Source organism: Eucalyptus grandis, chromosome 7 (assembly GCF_016545825.1).
Source record: "Eucalyptus grandis isolate ANBG69807.140 chromosome 7, ASM1654582v1, whole genome shotgun sequence".
Classification (NCBI taxonomy): domain Eukaryota; kingdom Viridiplantae; phylum Streptophyta; class Magnoliopsida; order Myrtales; family Myrtaceae; genus Eucalyptus; species Eucalyptus grandis.
Genome location: NC_052618.1, coordinates 600,446 through 615,077, shown reverse-complemented (window position 1 = coordinate 615,077; position 14,632 = coordinate 600,446). Strand labels below are relative to the sequence as shown.

General features: G+C 39.8%; 2 protein-coding genes across 2 annotated transcripts; both read right to left on the bottom strand.

Moving 5' to 3' along the window:
* Positions 1-1,640: 1,640 nt before the first annotated feature.
* Positions 1,641-2,542, bottom strand: LOC104452453 (22.7 kDa class IV heat shock protein). Its single transcript, XM_010066919.3, has one exon. The coding sequence runs from the start codon at positions 2,436-2,438 to the stop codon at positions 1,845-1,847; it is 594 nt and encodes a 197-aa protein (XP_010065221.2). The 5' UTR covers positions 2,439-2,542; the 3' UTR covers positions 1,641-1,844.
* A 590-nt stretch (positions 2,543-3,132) lies between these two features.
* On the bottom strand, positions 3,133-14,293 carry LOC104452450 (methionine S-methyltransferase). The gene is given in 13 exon segments (XM_010066912.3): positions 3,133-3,813; positions 4,683-5,229; positions 5,231-5,649; positions 6,236-6,415; positions 6,625-6,945; positions 8,421-8,555; positions 9,014-9,250; positions 9,328-9,516; positions 9,663-9,851; positions 11,288-11,383; positions 11,795-12,001; positions 12,263-12,456; positions 13,936-14,293. Coding segments are annotated over 13 exon segments (3,291 nt in total). The 5' UTR covers positions 14,186-14,293; the 3' UTR covers positions 3,133-3,486.
* Between the last annotated feature and the right edge of the window lie 339 nt (positions 14,294-14,632).

Sequence of the window (14,632 nt, the reverse complement as noted above, 5' to 3'; positions counted from 1 at the left end):
ATATTTATCAAACCATAATATAAGTACATGCTATGAATTATTAAGAAATATTAAAGCACAAAAAATGTAACTTCCCCTTTCTTGATAGCTTTCCTAAATTTGTCAGGATCTTCAAATAAATGTCATCGACTTGATGTGGAAAAGGTGGGCAAGCTATTTATGCGTAATCTTCTTGAGAGCAAAATCAATATATTTTTTTATCTCCTTCATTTGCTAATTATTCAAGATCATCTTCCAATTTCATATAGAGTGCCTGTCTCCACTCTCAATATAGCCAAAACACACCATTTATTAATTAAAAAGTGTAAAATTTCATCAATTAAAATAGGCAACTAAGTAGACCAGAAAAGGCAAGTAATTGGGGTCTAAAGTGTTGGTAGTTATGAGTTTCAAAAAACAAGAATATTATATGCCTAAAGAGTGAAAGCTTTCTTCATGTTCAATTTGCGACTGCTGCAAGCAAGTTGAAAGAGCCGGGCTTGTGCAATGCTCTTGAACCAGCCAACAAATTTATACTCAATTATCCTTTCTTCCAAACTGTAATGAGATGAATATATCTAAAGAAAAGCGATATGGTAAGATGCTCATGATAATGACAACTCTTGAATTTATATCACATAAAGTCGCTAGACTATGTTTGCTCTAGATTAATAGTGTGTCAATAGTTTCTTTTTTTATCCTTCACATGCTTTGAAAAGGGTCCTCATACCGTCCTCAGAAATCGTTGGTTGTTTCTTCTTTCTGATGTCAAAACCGTGAAATACTTATGCTTGGGCAGAGAGTTCCTGGTTCATTCCCACAGACACACATTAAGAATAGCCCGCAGACCACGGCCCTCATACTTCAAGACAAATCATGACCGCAGAAGGTCATCAGCGGAGGAAGCGTCGCTTTGGCTCAACTTTTGGTGAGAACAGAACATATAGAATGGCTAGGCTGGATTCTCAATTTGGCAATTTGGTCTAGAGATCCCAGCCAAAGATCCCAGCCAATGACAATGTCTCTATCCGGGGATTGATCCAAGGATTATAGTAGCATTGTGGCGCCCACGGAAAAGCTAGATCTTAATTGGTTTGCTCTCAATCGAGGAGCTCGAAACTTTTCTGAAGGGAAGAGTGAAATACTTGGCGTGCGGTGCCCAAAATGATAAACAGGCAGGATCTTTGGACCTAACATGGATGAATGAACCCCATTGTCTGTAAGTGCAATCCCAGAAATGAGCTCATCATATTTTAGCAGGGAAAATCTTAAAAGAGAAACATAAGGAACTACCTGCACACTCTTGATGTCATCTGTTTAGACATCAGAGCTGAAAACGCTAATTTCCGATAATGGCACAAATGTTTGGATTGGGTTAATCTTTCAATGAAAAGAGTCATTCAAGATCATCATCTTCTCGAAGGGAAACGCCAATTTCTTCGATGATGTGCCTACCGTTTCTTTTCTGCTACATGGACTAAGTTTTTGGCAAATAACTCTTGCATGCGCATGTAATATATATATTGATTTCTTGCGAACGTTTCACCTTCTTGGGTGTTCCTCCTTTTGCATTTTATCTTTGGATTTGGCACTGGAATTTCTCGTAGTCTCTTTCTTTTAGTTCTTACAATCACAGGAGAAACTTTGGAGAAAGCATTTGATTTCGCAAGCCTGGTTCAAAACAGACTTTGTTCAACTCTCATTACTAGGAATACAATCTTTGATAATCTTTGAGAAAATACAGATTTCTTTTATGGTTTATACCTTATACACGTCATCAAACATAAATCCAAACATCTCGTTCATCCAACACAAAAACATTATTCCTCGTAACGGTTGAAACTGGGAGACCAGTCTGGAGCTCTTCACATGTCGGCCTTCTTGACGTGTGGCGAAGATGGCTGTGACTCCGACTCGGCGATCTGAATCACCTTAGGCTGCCTCTTCCTGTCGTCGCCGAGCTTGGGGATGGTGATCCTGAGGACGCCGTCCTCGAGCCAAGCCTTGATGTTGTCCAGGTCGGCATTCGCGGGCAACCTGAACTGCCTCCAGAACTTGCCGCTCGCCCTCTCGGCTCGGTGCCACTTGTCCCCTTCCTTGTCCTCGACCTTCCTCTCTCCGCTGATCCGGACGACCCGGTTGTCCTCGACTTCGATCTTGACGTCCTCCGTCTTCATCCCCGGGAGGTCGAGCGCGATAACATGGGCAGTCGCCGTCTCCTTCCAGTCAGCACGCGCCAGGAGGGGAAGGGGAGCGTCAGCATCGGGCATGCCCTTGGGGAGGGAGAGCGGAGTGTGCTCCAGGACCCGGAAAGGGTCGTCAGGGAGAGACATGAGGTCCCAAAGCGATGACCTCGAGTATGGGACGAGCGCAGTGGCTGGAGTAGCAAGGGACGAGAAGAAGATGAGGGCGACCGCGACGGCGAGTGGCGGTAGGATTGCCATTTTGGCCATGGTCATGGAATGAGGATTGAGGGAACAATGAAGATGAGGCGATTCTCTTGAATTGCAAAGGCTTGTCGACGTGAAATCTGTGCAGGTTGGAGAGGAGCGGTGAGAGGTGTTTATATAGGTGGGGGGAGTTGTCTGGATTGTTCTGTGCGCATGGAGAAACGGAGAGTTGTCTGCATGATTCTAGAGACACTCCATAGCTTCTTGGCAGTTCTAGAAAACTCTGCCCTCATCAACAGATCCAAAAAAAAAAAAAAAAATGTGCAGACAAATCTGAGGTTTTCTTGTCATAAGATATGACCCATCATTGATATGTACCCTAAATTCATTACCGAACTTATTAAATCAGATAAAAATAACAGATAATATTGATTCAACATTACTTAAGAATATCATAAGATTATTGAAAATTCTTCAAAATTCACCACATTTTTGAAAAAGGACATTAACCTGTTGATATGATTGGTAATGTTAGCATAGCAAAGCATTTTGATACTACGTTTTACTCCCAACCTCTTAGAGAATTATCTTATATTTTGCTTAGTGATAAAATTGATATTGTAGACTTATGACATTAATTTTTCTTAGTTTTGTAACTTGTATTTACCAAAAAAAAAAAAAAAAAAAAAAGATATAACTCATCTTTCTACCAAAAGATCGAGATTTCATGAAAGATTTTAGATGCTTTACTAAGTGAAATGTCGAGTTGCAACAACCACTTGAATTAGATGCAGATCGAATTTCTCTTGGCATACCCTGTGGATAACGCTCTCCACATTATACACAGAACAAGGAGTGGCAGACAAATTCATAAAACCAAAAAACTATGATAACCGCAGGGAAAGCGCAATCTAACCATGTGCAAACATTTCACCGTCATTGCAGACAAATGACATTGTCCTGTAATGTTCGTGCAAGAAGCATTTCACGATGCTCTGGATTTCAGGGGAAACTCAGGTAGAGTTTCCAAACAGCACGGGCTTATTAAGACCGGAACACAGAATGAAGGGCAAGCAGTGGTTAAACTAGATCACACATGGCACGTTGCATTGTTTGCTCAGCTACTGACAGCGCTTCCGAACTTGACTATGCAACCCAAAGCCTGGTCAAATTCATTCTCATCCAAGGCGATCGTGAAGCGGCAGTAGCCAGGAATCCCAGTCCACGAACTGCTGTTTATGCATAAACCGGTGCTTCTGAGTAACGCTTCCCTAATGTTAGAGTTGTCTATCTTAATGTCATATGTAGATCCCTCTTCTGCGCAGACGCCATCTTTAGGAGTAGGCTTGCTGGAGAGAGTCTTGTCAAGGTAAACAGAAGGCTTTGCCACCATCGAAAGACCAGCACAGGGCTCTAGAACATCCCAACCGTTCTTCTCAAGTGTCTGCCACGTACCACAAAGTAAAGGATATAGCATGAGAAATAAAACGAAACACATCCACATCAGCACTATGCAAAACTAGCTGATTTAAAGCCTTAATGGTCTGCACAACACTAATTAGCAATGACAATGTGCCATTGGCAGACATAAAGCCATATGTCACCAAATGGAGAGCATTTCTAAGAGAGGGAAACAAAATCTCTACTACAAGTTCAGCTCATACTCACATATCACGTTGAAAGATAGATCGTAGCTGGACAAGGAGTTGTTCAACCTGGTCCAACTATTTCTAGTGCTCTTAGGAAATAGAGTAGAGACCAAAGGCAACTACAATTACAGATCTCAATTCATTCCTTATGGATGAGCTATTCTGGGTAGAGATGAGCATTTCACCAAAATGCCCATCATTGCAACTACAAAATGGACAAAACCCATTGTACCGTATATGAGCCACAAAGTTGCCACTCCCACCTCAAAAGGGGCCTTGAGTTATATAGTAAATAAATGTAGCCACCTGTTAAGTGCCCAACAAACTATTCTTCCGATTTTTACTATTGAATAGTGAGTGCTTGTTGCTTATCATAGCATATGGAACAGAACTTTCATTATGGCAGAGACACAACTGTTAAAAGAGTTGCACTAATTAGAATGAGAGGAAATTATAATACAGTTACGCCCAAGTGAGCCCCTTTTAATGTTTCATAGTGGAATCCCACTCTGGCATGGAGTTTAAACGTCAAACCAAGCAGACAAACATCCATTACCATTTCTGCAACTCCCTTAATTATAACCGGATTTACGACTGGATCTGAAAACAGCAAAAGCCATGACATAGTAAATGGAAAGCTTCCTGCAGAGAAAAGGATTATTACCTCCTTCAGTTGCTTCGATCTACTCTTCAACATTTCTATATGGGTGGCAACAGCATCCATTAGTTCCCCTGCTTTTCGCTCCCTCAGACCCAACAACTTCTTAATGGCATACTTGACAGTGCAATGAGGTTTGCTTAATCCTGGAAAGCTGTGGAATGCATCAACCATATTTGGCCGGTTAAAAACCAGAAAGCCGAACTTTAATGCTCCAGTAAGCAACTTAAATGACAGTCCCCCAAGCAGACACACAGAAAAAGTTGGATTGCTGGAGGAATTTAACTTTGACAAACTATTTGCAAGATCCCAACCACCCCAACCATCAGAACCAAACTCCAATCCTGAGAAGGAGGTGTCGATAATAACTCTTGCACCAAACTTTTCACATGCAGATAATATCTTTTCAATCTCATGATTGCTGTAAAGCAAACCAGTAGGACTGATTGTTGGGCCGCATATGTAAACCCATGGTTGCTTCACGGTCTCAAGCACTTCACTAATTGACTTCTCAGTCAACTTGAACCCTTCCGCAGATTGCGTAGGGACAGTCAATATTTGCCTTTAAAAATTTAGCAGCAGAGATGTAGTTCCCGTTTGAGCCAGCCGGGAAGCATAAGGTCCCACCCTCTTGAATGCAACAGAGGACCAGCTTATTGAACAAAGACAACGAGCTGTTAGCATAGATAAGTTCTGTGCTACTATCTGTTGGAAACCCATACTCGCTCTGAATATGTTGTTTAATACTCGGTCCGACATCCAGCTCAGCCTCTGACATGTTCTGTCGTGCAAAACTTTCAAAAATAGCTGCCTTTACTGGAGGAGGCACATGTAAGAAGCTCTGATCCACATCCATATGAATCAAAGAAGAGCCTTGATCCTCGTTAATAGACAACTCAGAGTCATTAAGGACTGAGATAGCTGAATTCGCAATTCCAATTGTATCAACTGATGTGGGCTTTTGTGCTTCCCTCTGAAGGACACATTCATATCAAAAACTTACTTTAAAAGAACCAAAGATAGCCTACTACCTACATCAATGAACTGCTACAAAGATTATAGGATTATCTAGCACATAGTGTGCCCATTGCAGAAAGAGAGTCGTACATGAGACGATAAAAATATCCATGGCAAACTGGAAGCCCAAAAATAGTGGCCATCAATAATTGCTATTTTTCACAAAATCTGCCCATGCAACAAACTTGACCATGATGCAGCATTTTATGACCCATGTCCATATAAGTACCAAAGAGGAAAAGTGATGATGTAAACTGGAACTTATTCAAGAAAGTTTTGCTTCATTTTGTGTTATAAAAGTTTGCCAAGTTCTCTGGCCAGGGACAAGTAGATAGCCTTGAGAGAACATCGTTTTTTGGTCAGAACTCCTATTTAACAGAAATTGAAAGTAAGTTTATTAGCTGAGAATTATCTGACCAGGAGATTCTTTTCGAAGCTTTGTGAGAAGTTGATAATTGTCCCAGCAATATCAAATTTGCTTTTCAACTGTTACACAAGGACATAATACTATGCTGAAGACAACATAAAAAGTGCAAACAAACCTCTGAATGTCGACGCCGGTCTGCAAGTTGGAAAGCCAAAAGCTCATGAAAAAGACAACCATAATAGTTTTGATTAATTGCTGCAGTATTCCCTTCTAGTAATTCAACTGTCTGCGACAACACCTTGAAGATGGACTGTTCTTCTGAAATGACAAAAGCTACTTCCAAGTCCTTATAAACCTACCAAGCATGCGGCCACAATCAATACTTTGAAATAAGTAATTAATGCAATAGCCATATCATCACAAGCACTAAATTGTATATACAAGTATAACTTCAAGTTATCTCACAGTCCCATTTAATTCTGCAAGAACGGATTTAACGATAAAAAAAGAGCCACCATGAACAAAATGAACATTAATTCACTTTAAAAGATGTACTTCACTCACCTGATTTTTCACAAGCCCACATATGATTGCTGCATGTGCAGGCAAAGGGTTTCCGGCAAGATATTTTAGGACTCCATTGGATGCTGGAAGACTTGATAGCTCAAAGTGCTCAGATATATCTAAAAAAAGACGTGATCCTATGTCTCTTGTAATATCTAACAGATGCTGAAAAGCTGAAGTTGTGACAGACTCAAATTGAGCCATCCCAGTGATGACCACCTGGGGCTTCAACCTTTTTATCAGCTCTACCATCAAATCTGATTGATGTGGTGCTTCAATTACTGTAATTTCATCCTCCAAAGGATCTTTAGCTTCTGCATCCTACAGAAATAAGAAAAATATAACTTATGACGAAAAAAAATGAAGTATTTCAAAAGGAGGTCCCAACTGGCATCTGTTCAAATAGATAAAGTTGATAATTCTTTTGGACGACTTGTAATTCTTATTTGTTTCAATTATGCCCTTTAGTAAGGCAATTAAATGGCAAAAGCCTCCATCTGGGTCAACTTATGTATGTCAAAGGTGTCTACATAACAAATTCTAGAAATGATTTCAACTTTAAATGTCAGTATTTACAAATTTCTGAACATTTTAAGTCCTCGATATTATATAAAATGAAATTTTCAACTGCTAAACTTACAGAGAGAAGTAACTTACAAAAAATATGGTGAGTCGCTCGACATATTAAAATTCAATTTTAACCGTGTTTGCACAAAATGGATTTAAGAAGAAATTGATCAATTGAAAGGAGGTCCCAGTTGCACCAAATAAATGTGTGAAGATGTATTTTACACAATTAAATAACTTCTCAAGCTTTGAGAGAAGGGGCACACTTAACTTCAATTTGTTAAAAGAGCCTCAGAGCCAAAGTTCTCAACTTTGAATACTGACATTTCCTTTTACCTATTTATGGAATTGTTGAGACTCAACAATTCCTTCACCCACATGTAATGCTTTACACCTTCATCACAGCATCAGTCTTCTATTAAGGGAGAGATATAAGATATAAGTAGGGTGCAGGAGAGTAGGAAGTATGGCCATGAAAAAGGAGTCAGACAGATATGTAGGACATCAATCTAATCAAGGATAATTCCGAAGATCTTGTCTGCATGCTTTTTTCTTCTTCTTTTTCTTTTTTTTTTTTTTTTTTTTTTTTTTTTTTTGAGGAATTATTCTTGCTATATAGAGGTGAGCAGGCTTGTTGGGGATCGTTTTACAGGTTTGAGATCCCACATAAAAATGTATTGATGTCCAGGTACAATGCCTGGTGTGAGACTCTCTCAAAGGTCCATAACGTGCATCTGATTGTACATGGAAAGGAAATTTTAGCAGCAATTAAAAATAAAATTCTGGTCATTTTAATTGGAACCATAGCTGGTGGATATTGCTTTTAATTATTGAGGATCGGGGGATGGTTTTCTCATGAATTCCTGTGCTAGATTAATAAGACGTGTAGTAGCAAAATCAGACTTCAATAGTTTGGCAAAAAAAAAATTATAGTTCAAAATCATTCTATGTGAAGCTATAGAAGAGTTATACCGGATATCTCCTTCAAATAAGATAAAAAAAGGCCAAAGTAATGCTCCAAGGATGCTACTCCCTGGGGCAGATAGACATGTTTGAGTCTATTATAATGAGAAACATGCATAGCACTTACTTAAGTTGCGAAAAATTCAAACCATCTAAGATCAGTAACTTTTCCCTCAATGATCTCATTTTATTGGGGTTACACTAGAAAAACATCAGAGTAAACAACTGCTGCAAAGACGCATGGCATCAGGAATATGCATCATTACCTCCATCACCAATGATGTTAACCACTTCCTTGGCAGGTTTGATGTCAGATGTTCATCAACAATTGCAAGGCGAGGCGAGAACAGGCGAAGAGCATTCTCAATAGCAGCACCCCTCGTAGGAAAGACGACAATGTTCTGGAATCAGAGTTGAAAAAAAAAAAAAACATGGTCAGAAACTTATATATTTTAGTATGAATACATGTTATTTAAGTCTATCAATGTTGCTAGGAGTAAAAATATGTACAGTTAAACAAGAAAGGAAAGATAGGATGACTCTAGACTAAAGTGACCATTTAGAAAGAACATATATCTCTTCTCTACATAGTTTTTCTTCAGCAAAGGACAAAAAATGGATCGAGAATTAGCCAGTGAGCCATCCAGTTGATGAGAAACATTGGCAAAACCTCACACCAAATATCAGCAAAAAAGGACACAATAAAACCACGATTTCTTTACTCTGAGTAGTCAAACATTTTGAGAGATTGTTGTCACTCGAATTTAGCAGAATCAAGGAGGACAAAGAAGACAAGCTTCTAGGGAGGACTGTCAAGAAACAGTTTTGACTAGATGAAAGATAATATTAAACGACTTACATCAGCACTGAGTGGAATATGGTGGTATGTTTTCATGAAGCCTGCAATTAGATTACGGAATCTTTTGCTTCCTGCCGGTGGTTCATAAGGAAAGTATGAACTCTCTTTCAAAGTACTAGCAAGATAAGCTAGGAAAGGAATCTTCTCATCAGCAACAGAATCATCTTCAAAAGATAAGTCAAGAGAACTGCTGACATCGTGAAATCCATTCTTCAGAAATTCAAAGACTGTCTTTACCTGGAGTTTATGCAAATGAAAATTTATGAGATTCAAATAGCAAAATTGCACGATATAAGAGCATGAACCAGACATACCTCATTTGGTTGACGTAGTTGACAACTATATACTGATAATGCATGAGATATACGGCCACCAGCCCTTCCATATGCCCATGCTGTCCGTGCACAAATAGGCTGATCACTGGCAAGCCCCATAAAGAATTCAAAACGATGAGGGCTATTTTTTTCAATCTCAACTAAGGCTGATATATCTGTGTCAGCAGCCTGTAACAACAACCATTCAAAAGAAGTTCATCTTGGGTATACTAGAAACACCATCTCTCATGTCAATGACACCAAAGGATATTGAATGAATGGAATATAGTTAAATGGAGCCATATTGAGGTTTCCATGTGGTTGTTATGACTTGCCTGTAATACTTTAGTTTGCCAAAGCTTGTTGATACGGAAACCACGACGCTCAAATAAACGTCTACAGACAGCTTGCCCAGGACGACCTCCCATGTTGAATATCATTATACCTGATGGTTGGATAACAGCAATTCCTTCCTCAACTGCCCTGGCAATTAAACCTAACCCAAATTGATCCTCAACAAAGCCCTAAAATAAGAAACATATAAAGGAGTTAGGGACATGGTTCTTACCTACGGCACAAGCTGGGTCAAGAAAGTCAAGGAAAAGTAAACAAATATATGGACTCAAAAACAACATGATATAGCCTAGGTTACTATCCGTATGAGCAGCACTTTAAGGTGTGAAATGCACCAACAAGCATTTAAATTTTTACATAAACATAGTGAAAAGAAAATTAACTCTACAATGAAAATATTTGGAATGATTACGTAAGAACAAGTACAAAATTCAGTTGAATGAAAGAAAATACCATCTTCAACTGAAAGCTGGATGGGAAGTTGTCAGCTAAAAGTTTCAAACTAAAACTAAGCTAATAATCAGATAAAGTTAGGTAAAAGCAGAAACTAACAAGCTTAAAAGAATAGAAATAGGAAGGACAAAAACATAATTTATGTCAGGCACTGAGTGGTTATTATTTAACTAAAAATAAAGAGAAACACTAAGCTTCTGTTCACTTGATAGTGTGCTCGTGTGCACGCATGCGTGTGCTACATGTGAGAGAGAGAGAAGAGAGAGAGAAAGGGTAATGTATATCAAGACAAGAAAAGGACTGGCTCATGAACTTCTTCCTCATATTGTAACCTGTTCTGAATAAAGGATGACAATTTTTGTTGTCTCGCCATGCTCATGTTGAATTTCATTTTGTTTTGTGTCATTGCATAAATAGCTCAAATTTTGACCCATGTGATATTACTATGATTTTCAACAAGATAGGTCAAAACATTTTCAGGTGTCAATTTGTAGTCATTCATGTTCATGTCATGCAGACTTTAAATTTCTCTCAGTAACTTGCAATTGCGGTGAATTGTGTTCAAGTTGTCTCTTCAATCCTTCCAAAATGCTACCCAAAACATGTTAATAGAAGATTGATAGGACACAAATAGCAGGGATACTACTGATGGAGCACCTATATGGTGACATGCTGCTACAAAGGATAAGCACGCTGAAAACCAGCAAATTCAACAAGGATCAAACACCTTAGAGGATGATTTTGAGCAGAGAAACTAGCCCATTCTTTGAAATTAATTACCAAAGGGGGTGAAACCATGGCTTTTCACCATGATGGGTTTCCACTAGAACAACATCAAAATTATCGGGCATGATTTTATACTTTCTTCAAGGGTAACAAAAGGTAAAAGCTACTTAAGGAACCAATATGAAGATAACAAACAGTAGACTACTTCTGTTTTCAATATCACCCAAAGAAATCAGGAGACGTTTGATAATTTGAAGTAAATATGGAACGTTAAACTCAATGCAGCTAAACTGTCAATATGTAGATGAGGTAAAGAAGCCAGTTTTCCCAGCAAAAAGACCATAGACTTAGAACTATAGTTTCATTATGCAGTTAAATTTGAATTTGCGGTAGATGTAAAAGCATATAGCATGAAATCTAAATGAACCTGAAGAGCGCAATAATTACTCAAGGAGTGCAAGAATTCCTCGCTTGCATTTTCCGTTATCAACTTCGACATAGCATCAGGATTGGGATTGAGGATCTGCACAAGGAAAGCAGAAAGAGGTTGAATTCTGACAGTGTCACTCAATTATGCACACGCCAAATTAACAATAAATACAACTGCTCAGCTAAATGAAACCGAGGCCTCGTTTGTTTCATGGAAAATGAATAATATGGAAAACATTCCTACAAGTAATTGCTTATATTGCTTAAAATAATTAGTCACGACTACAATTTATGTCTAAATATTTCCATGGATGATCAAAATATTCTTTTGCACATTCACTTTTGTAAGAGATACAAGCAATCAATTTAGGAAAATATTATCGAAATTATTCATTTTCCGCAAAACAAATGCATCTCTAATGTAAAGAGGAGTAAGAGGAAATCATAGCTGTTAGGACATGTTATTAACATTGAAAGAACTACAAACTGTCACTTGTAACAGAACCTGAGGTATGCATCCGACAATCCGTTCGAGTTTGATATCGTTATCTCTACAATAAGATAGTAGATCAGATTCGTGAAACTCCACTCTGTCCAACAAAGTTTTCCCCTCACTGTCATATATAGGTTGACCCTTCTCATCCAAAGCATTCAGATATAAGTTTATCCAAGAAATCTTCACTGCTCTAGGATTAATATCAAGACCATACACCTGCATTACAATCATAGACAAACTTCAGATCAGATTGTAACTGAAACTTCTAAACAAAGAGGACCAAAAACTACGCTAACACATCACAAGGATATTTTGCAGCAACATCCACACATATAAACCAACTTCTTTTGCTTATAAAAGTTAAATGGTATCCTAGAAGCTAGAACATCTACCAGTGCATTCCAAAATCCAAATATAACAAGAATAGCAAAAAGGAGGACTCTCCGTATGAAGTACGGTGGAAGAAAAGAAAATCACCTTCATGGGTGACCATTTTGCAGCAGTTGCAATAGTAATCCACCCATTGCCACAGCCAAGCTCAGCAACAGTCTTATCCTTGAAGATTGAATCTTGATGTCTATTTAGTCCTTCATAAAAGGTGAATGACCAGTCTTCTGGGACGAAAATGCTAGGAATTATCATCATTGTCAGCTTCTTCCTTCCCTGATAACCTGCAAAAATTGTCTAGTGGAGCTGACTTCACAGAAAGATGATAAGTGGTAAACCACTTGGTGCTCCATGAAATCCTAATTATCCGGGAAAGTAACTGGTTAAATATTATGGAAAAGTAACTGGTTATGTATGAATACTGCTGGGAATCAGAACTAGTTTCAATTCCATTGATGATCAGCATAAGTTCTAGGTAACTGACCACTCCTGTTATAGTACATCCTGAAAGCAAGACTTAGCCACAGAGATAGTAAAGTTTGGAAGGCTGATACATCAAGAAAATGCTACAATCTTACTTATTAGTTTGGAATGTATATGTATGGAGCATCATGATAGATCCGATTTGGTTCCAATACTATGAAAATGTGATTACATTTGAGGTGAAGAAAGAGCAAAAGGAAAATTTATATGCCAAGGTACCAAAATATATTCTCTCCCTTAAGTCATCGGTCTTCCATAAACTAAAATATCAAAGAAAGCTTCTCTGATCCTGCAAAAATTTTGGAAAATATATCTTCATTTTCGTCTTCTAATCATCAACTAGCACTGGGAAAGTGGAGCCAGTACTGTGCTCGGTCAAAGGGAATGCTTACCCTGATCTGTTCCGTTTCCACCGTGGGTAGCTACAAAAGACACATGGGTAAAAAGCTATTAGCCCGTTGAAGTACCATATGGTCTCTCACCCACAGCTGGATGGGGATTTTGCCCAATTCACACATCAAAATTAGCTCGCGGACCGCCACGAAATTGTCTCCACTTCTTTTCATGCTTACAGCTAGCTATCTATGGTTTAGTATATTTCAGGATGAATCGAAAGGGTGCTCATGTTCACAGTCAAGAAAATGGCATCCTCTCCTAAATCAACTGGATTGATAAAAATTTCTGCTTCTGCCTTGGCCAGAAACAAGACACCATATCTAATGATCTAGCAGTTTGAACTGTTTTTGTCCAAGACGAATAGCATCTTTTTGTCCTGTCTTCAATCCTACTTCACCTTTTTTTTTTCTCGTGAAAACAACAGGCAACTAATCCGGGCACCACACATAGTATTTCAAAGCTGACTTCATCTCTCCGAATCGTCTCCCTCCGAATCGAACCTCAACATAAAAGGCGACCAAAAAAAAAAATTAACTTTGGAGCGATGCCGTCGCAGCTCATCCGTCTTTCCACTTCACATTCGCACAAGAAATCATCCAAAAGAAATCAAAAATAAAAAAGGAAGAAAAAGATCAACTTTGGGCGATGCCGTCGCAGTTCATCGGTTCTTTCCTCTTCACATTCGCACAAAAAATCAAAAAAAAAAAAAAAAAAAGCTCCGATCGACGAAAGCGACATTTCGATCGATTCAGCGCGATTCGCCGATTCCAGATTACGATCCATTCATCGCATTCCGAGAAAGTTCCCTCATCGGAGGCTTCCCACACCGGCGCCGCACCGGCGGCTCCGAACACGAGACGACGAGAAGAGACTGAGAGTTCTACCTTGGTACTGGTCGAGGACGATCTCCTCGATCTGGAAGTGGAACCGGTCGAAGCACTGCTCGGCCGCGGGCGGCTGGGCGCCGAGCCGCCGCTGGAGGTCGGACAGGAAGGCCCGCGCCCCGGCCCGGGTGGCCGGGTCCTCGAGGCGCTCCAGCACCTTCCGGAAGGCGGCGTAGGCGGCGTCCCCGGACCGCTCGCACTCCGCCAGGAACTCCTCCACCGAGCCACACGCGCCGGCGCCGTCCGCCATTGTCGGACCTCGGAAGAACGGAGGAGGTGGTGGTTCGGGTTCGGGATTTCGCTTCGGAGTTCGGGTCGGAGAAGAAAGGAGGAAGGAGCCGCGAACGCCGACGTCGCGGAAGTTGAACGGTTCTTTTTAGCGGGGTTCTGGGGAGACGCGCCCGGGGCTTTCCACATGGTTGGCGGGCCAGTGTGGGCTGTGCGTTCGCCACGTGGCGTTATCTTTTTTGGGGCTCTTGGACTGGGACTGGGACTGGGAAAAAGTCAACTGCGTTTCCTTTTTTGCCACGGCAATCGGACATTCTCTTTTCTTTTTTTTTTTAATTGAATTGGTTTGGGGCTAAACTTTCTTTAATGCAGTAATTTAAACAGGGCGGCGCTATTTCCACCTACTACGTTTGGTTAGACTTTTGGGGAAAATTTATTAGGAAAATGCAAAGGACTTTAGGTTGAGGGG

What these genes read in the sequence shown, in the direction of transcription:
- LOC104452453 (XM_010066919.3), bottom strand. Translation starts at nt 2,438, where the DNA reads ATGACCATGGCCAAAATGGCAATCCTACCGCCACTCGCCGTCGCGGTC.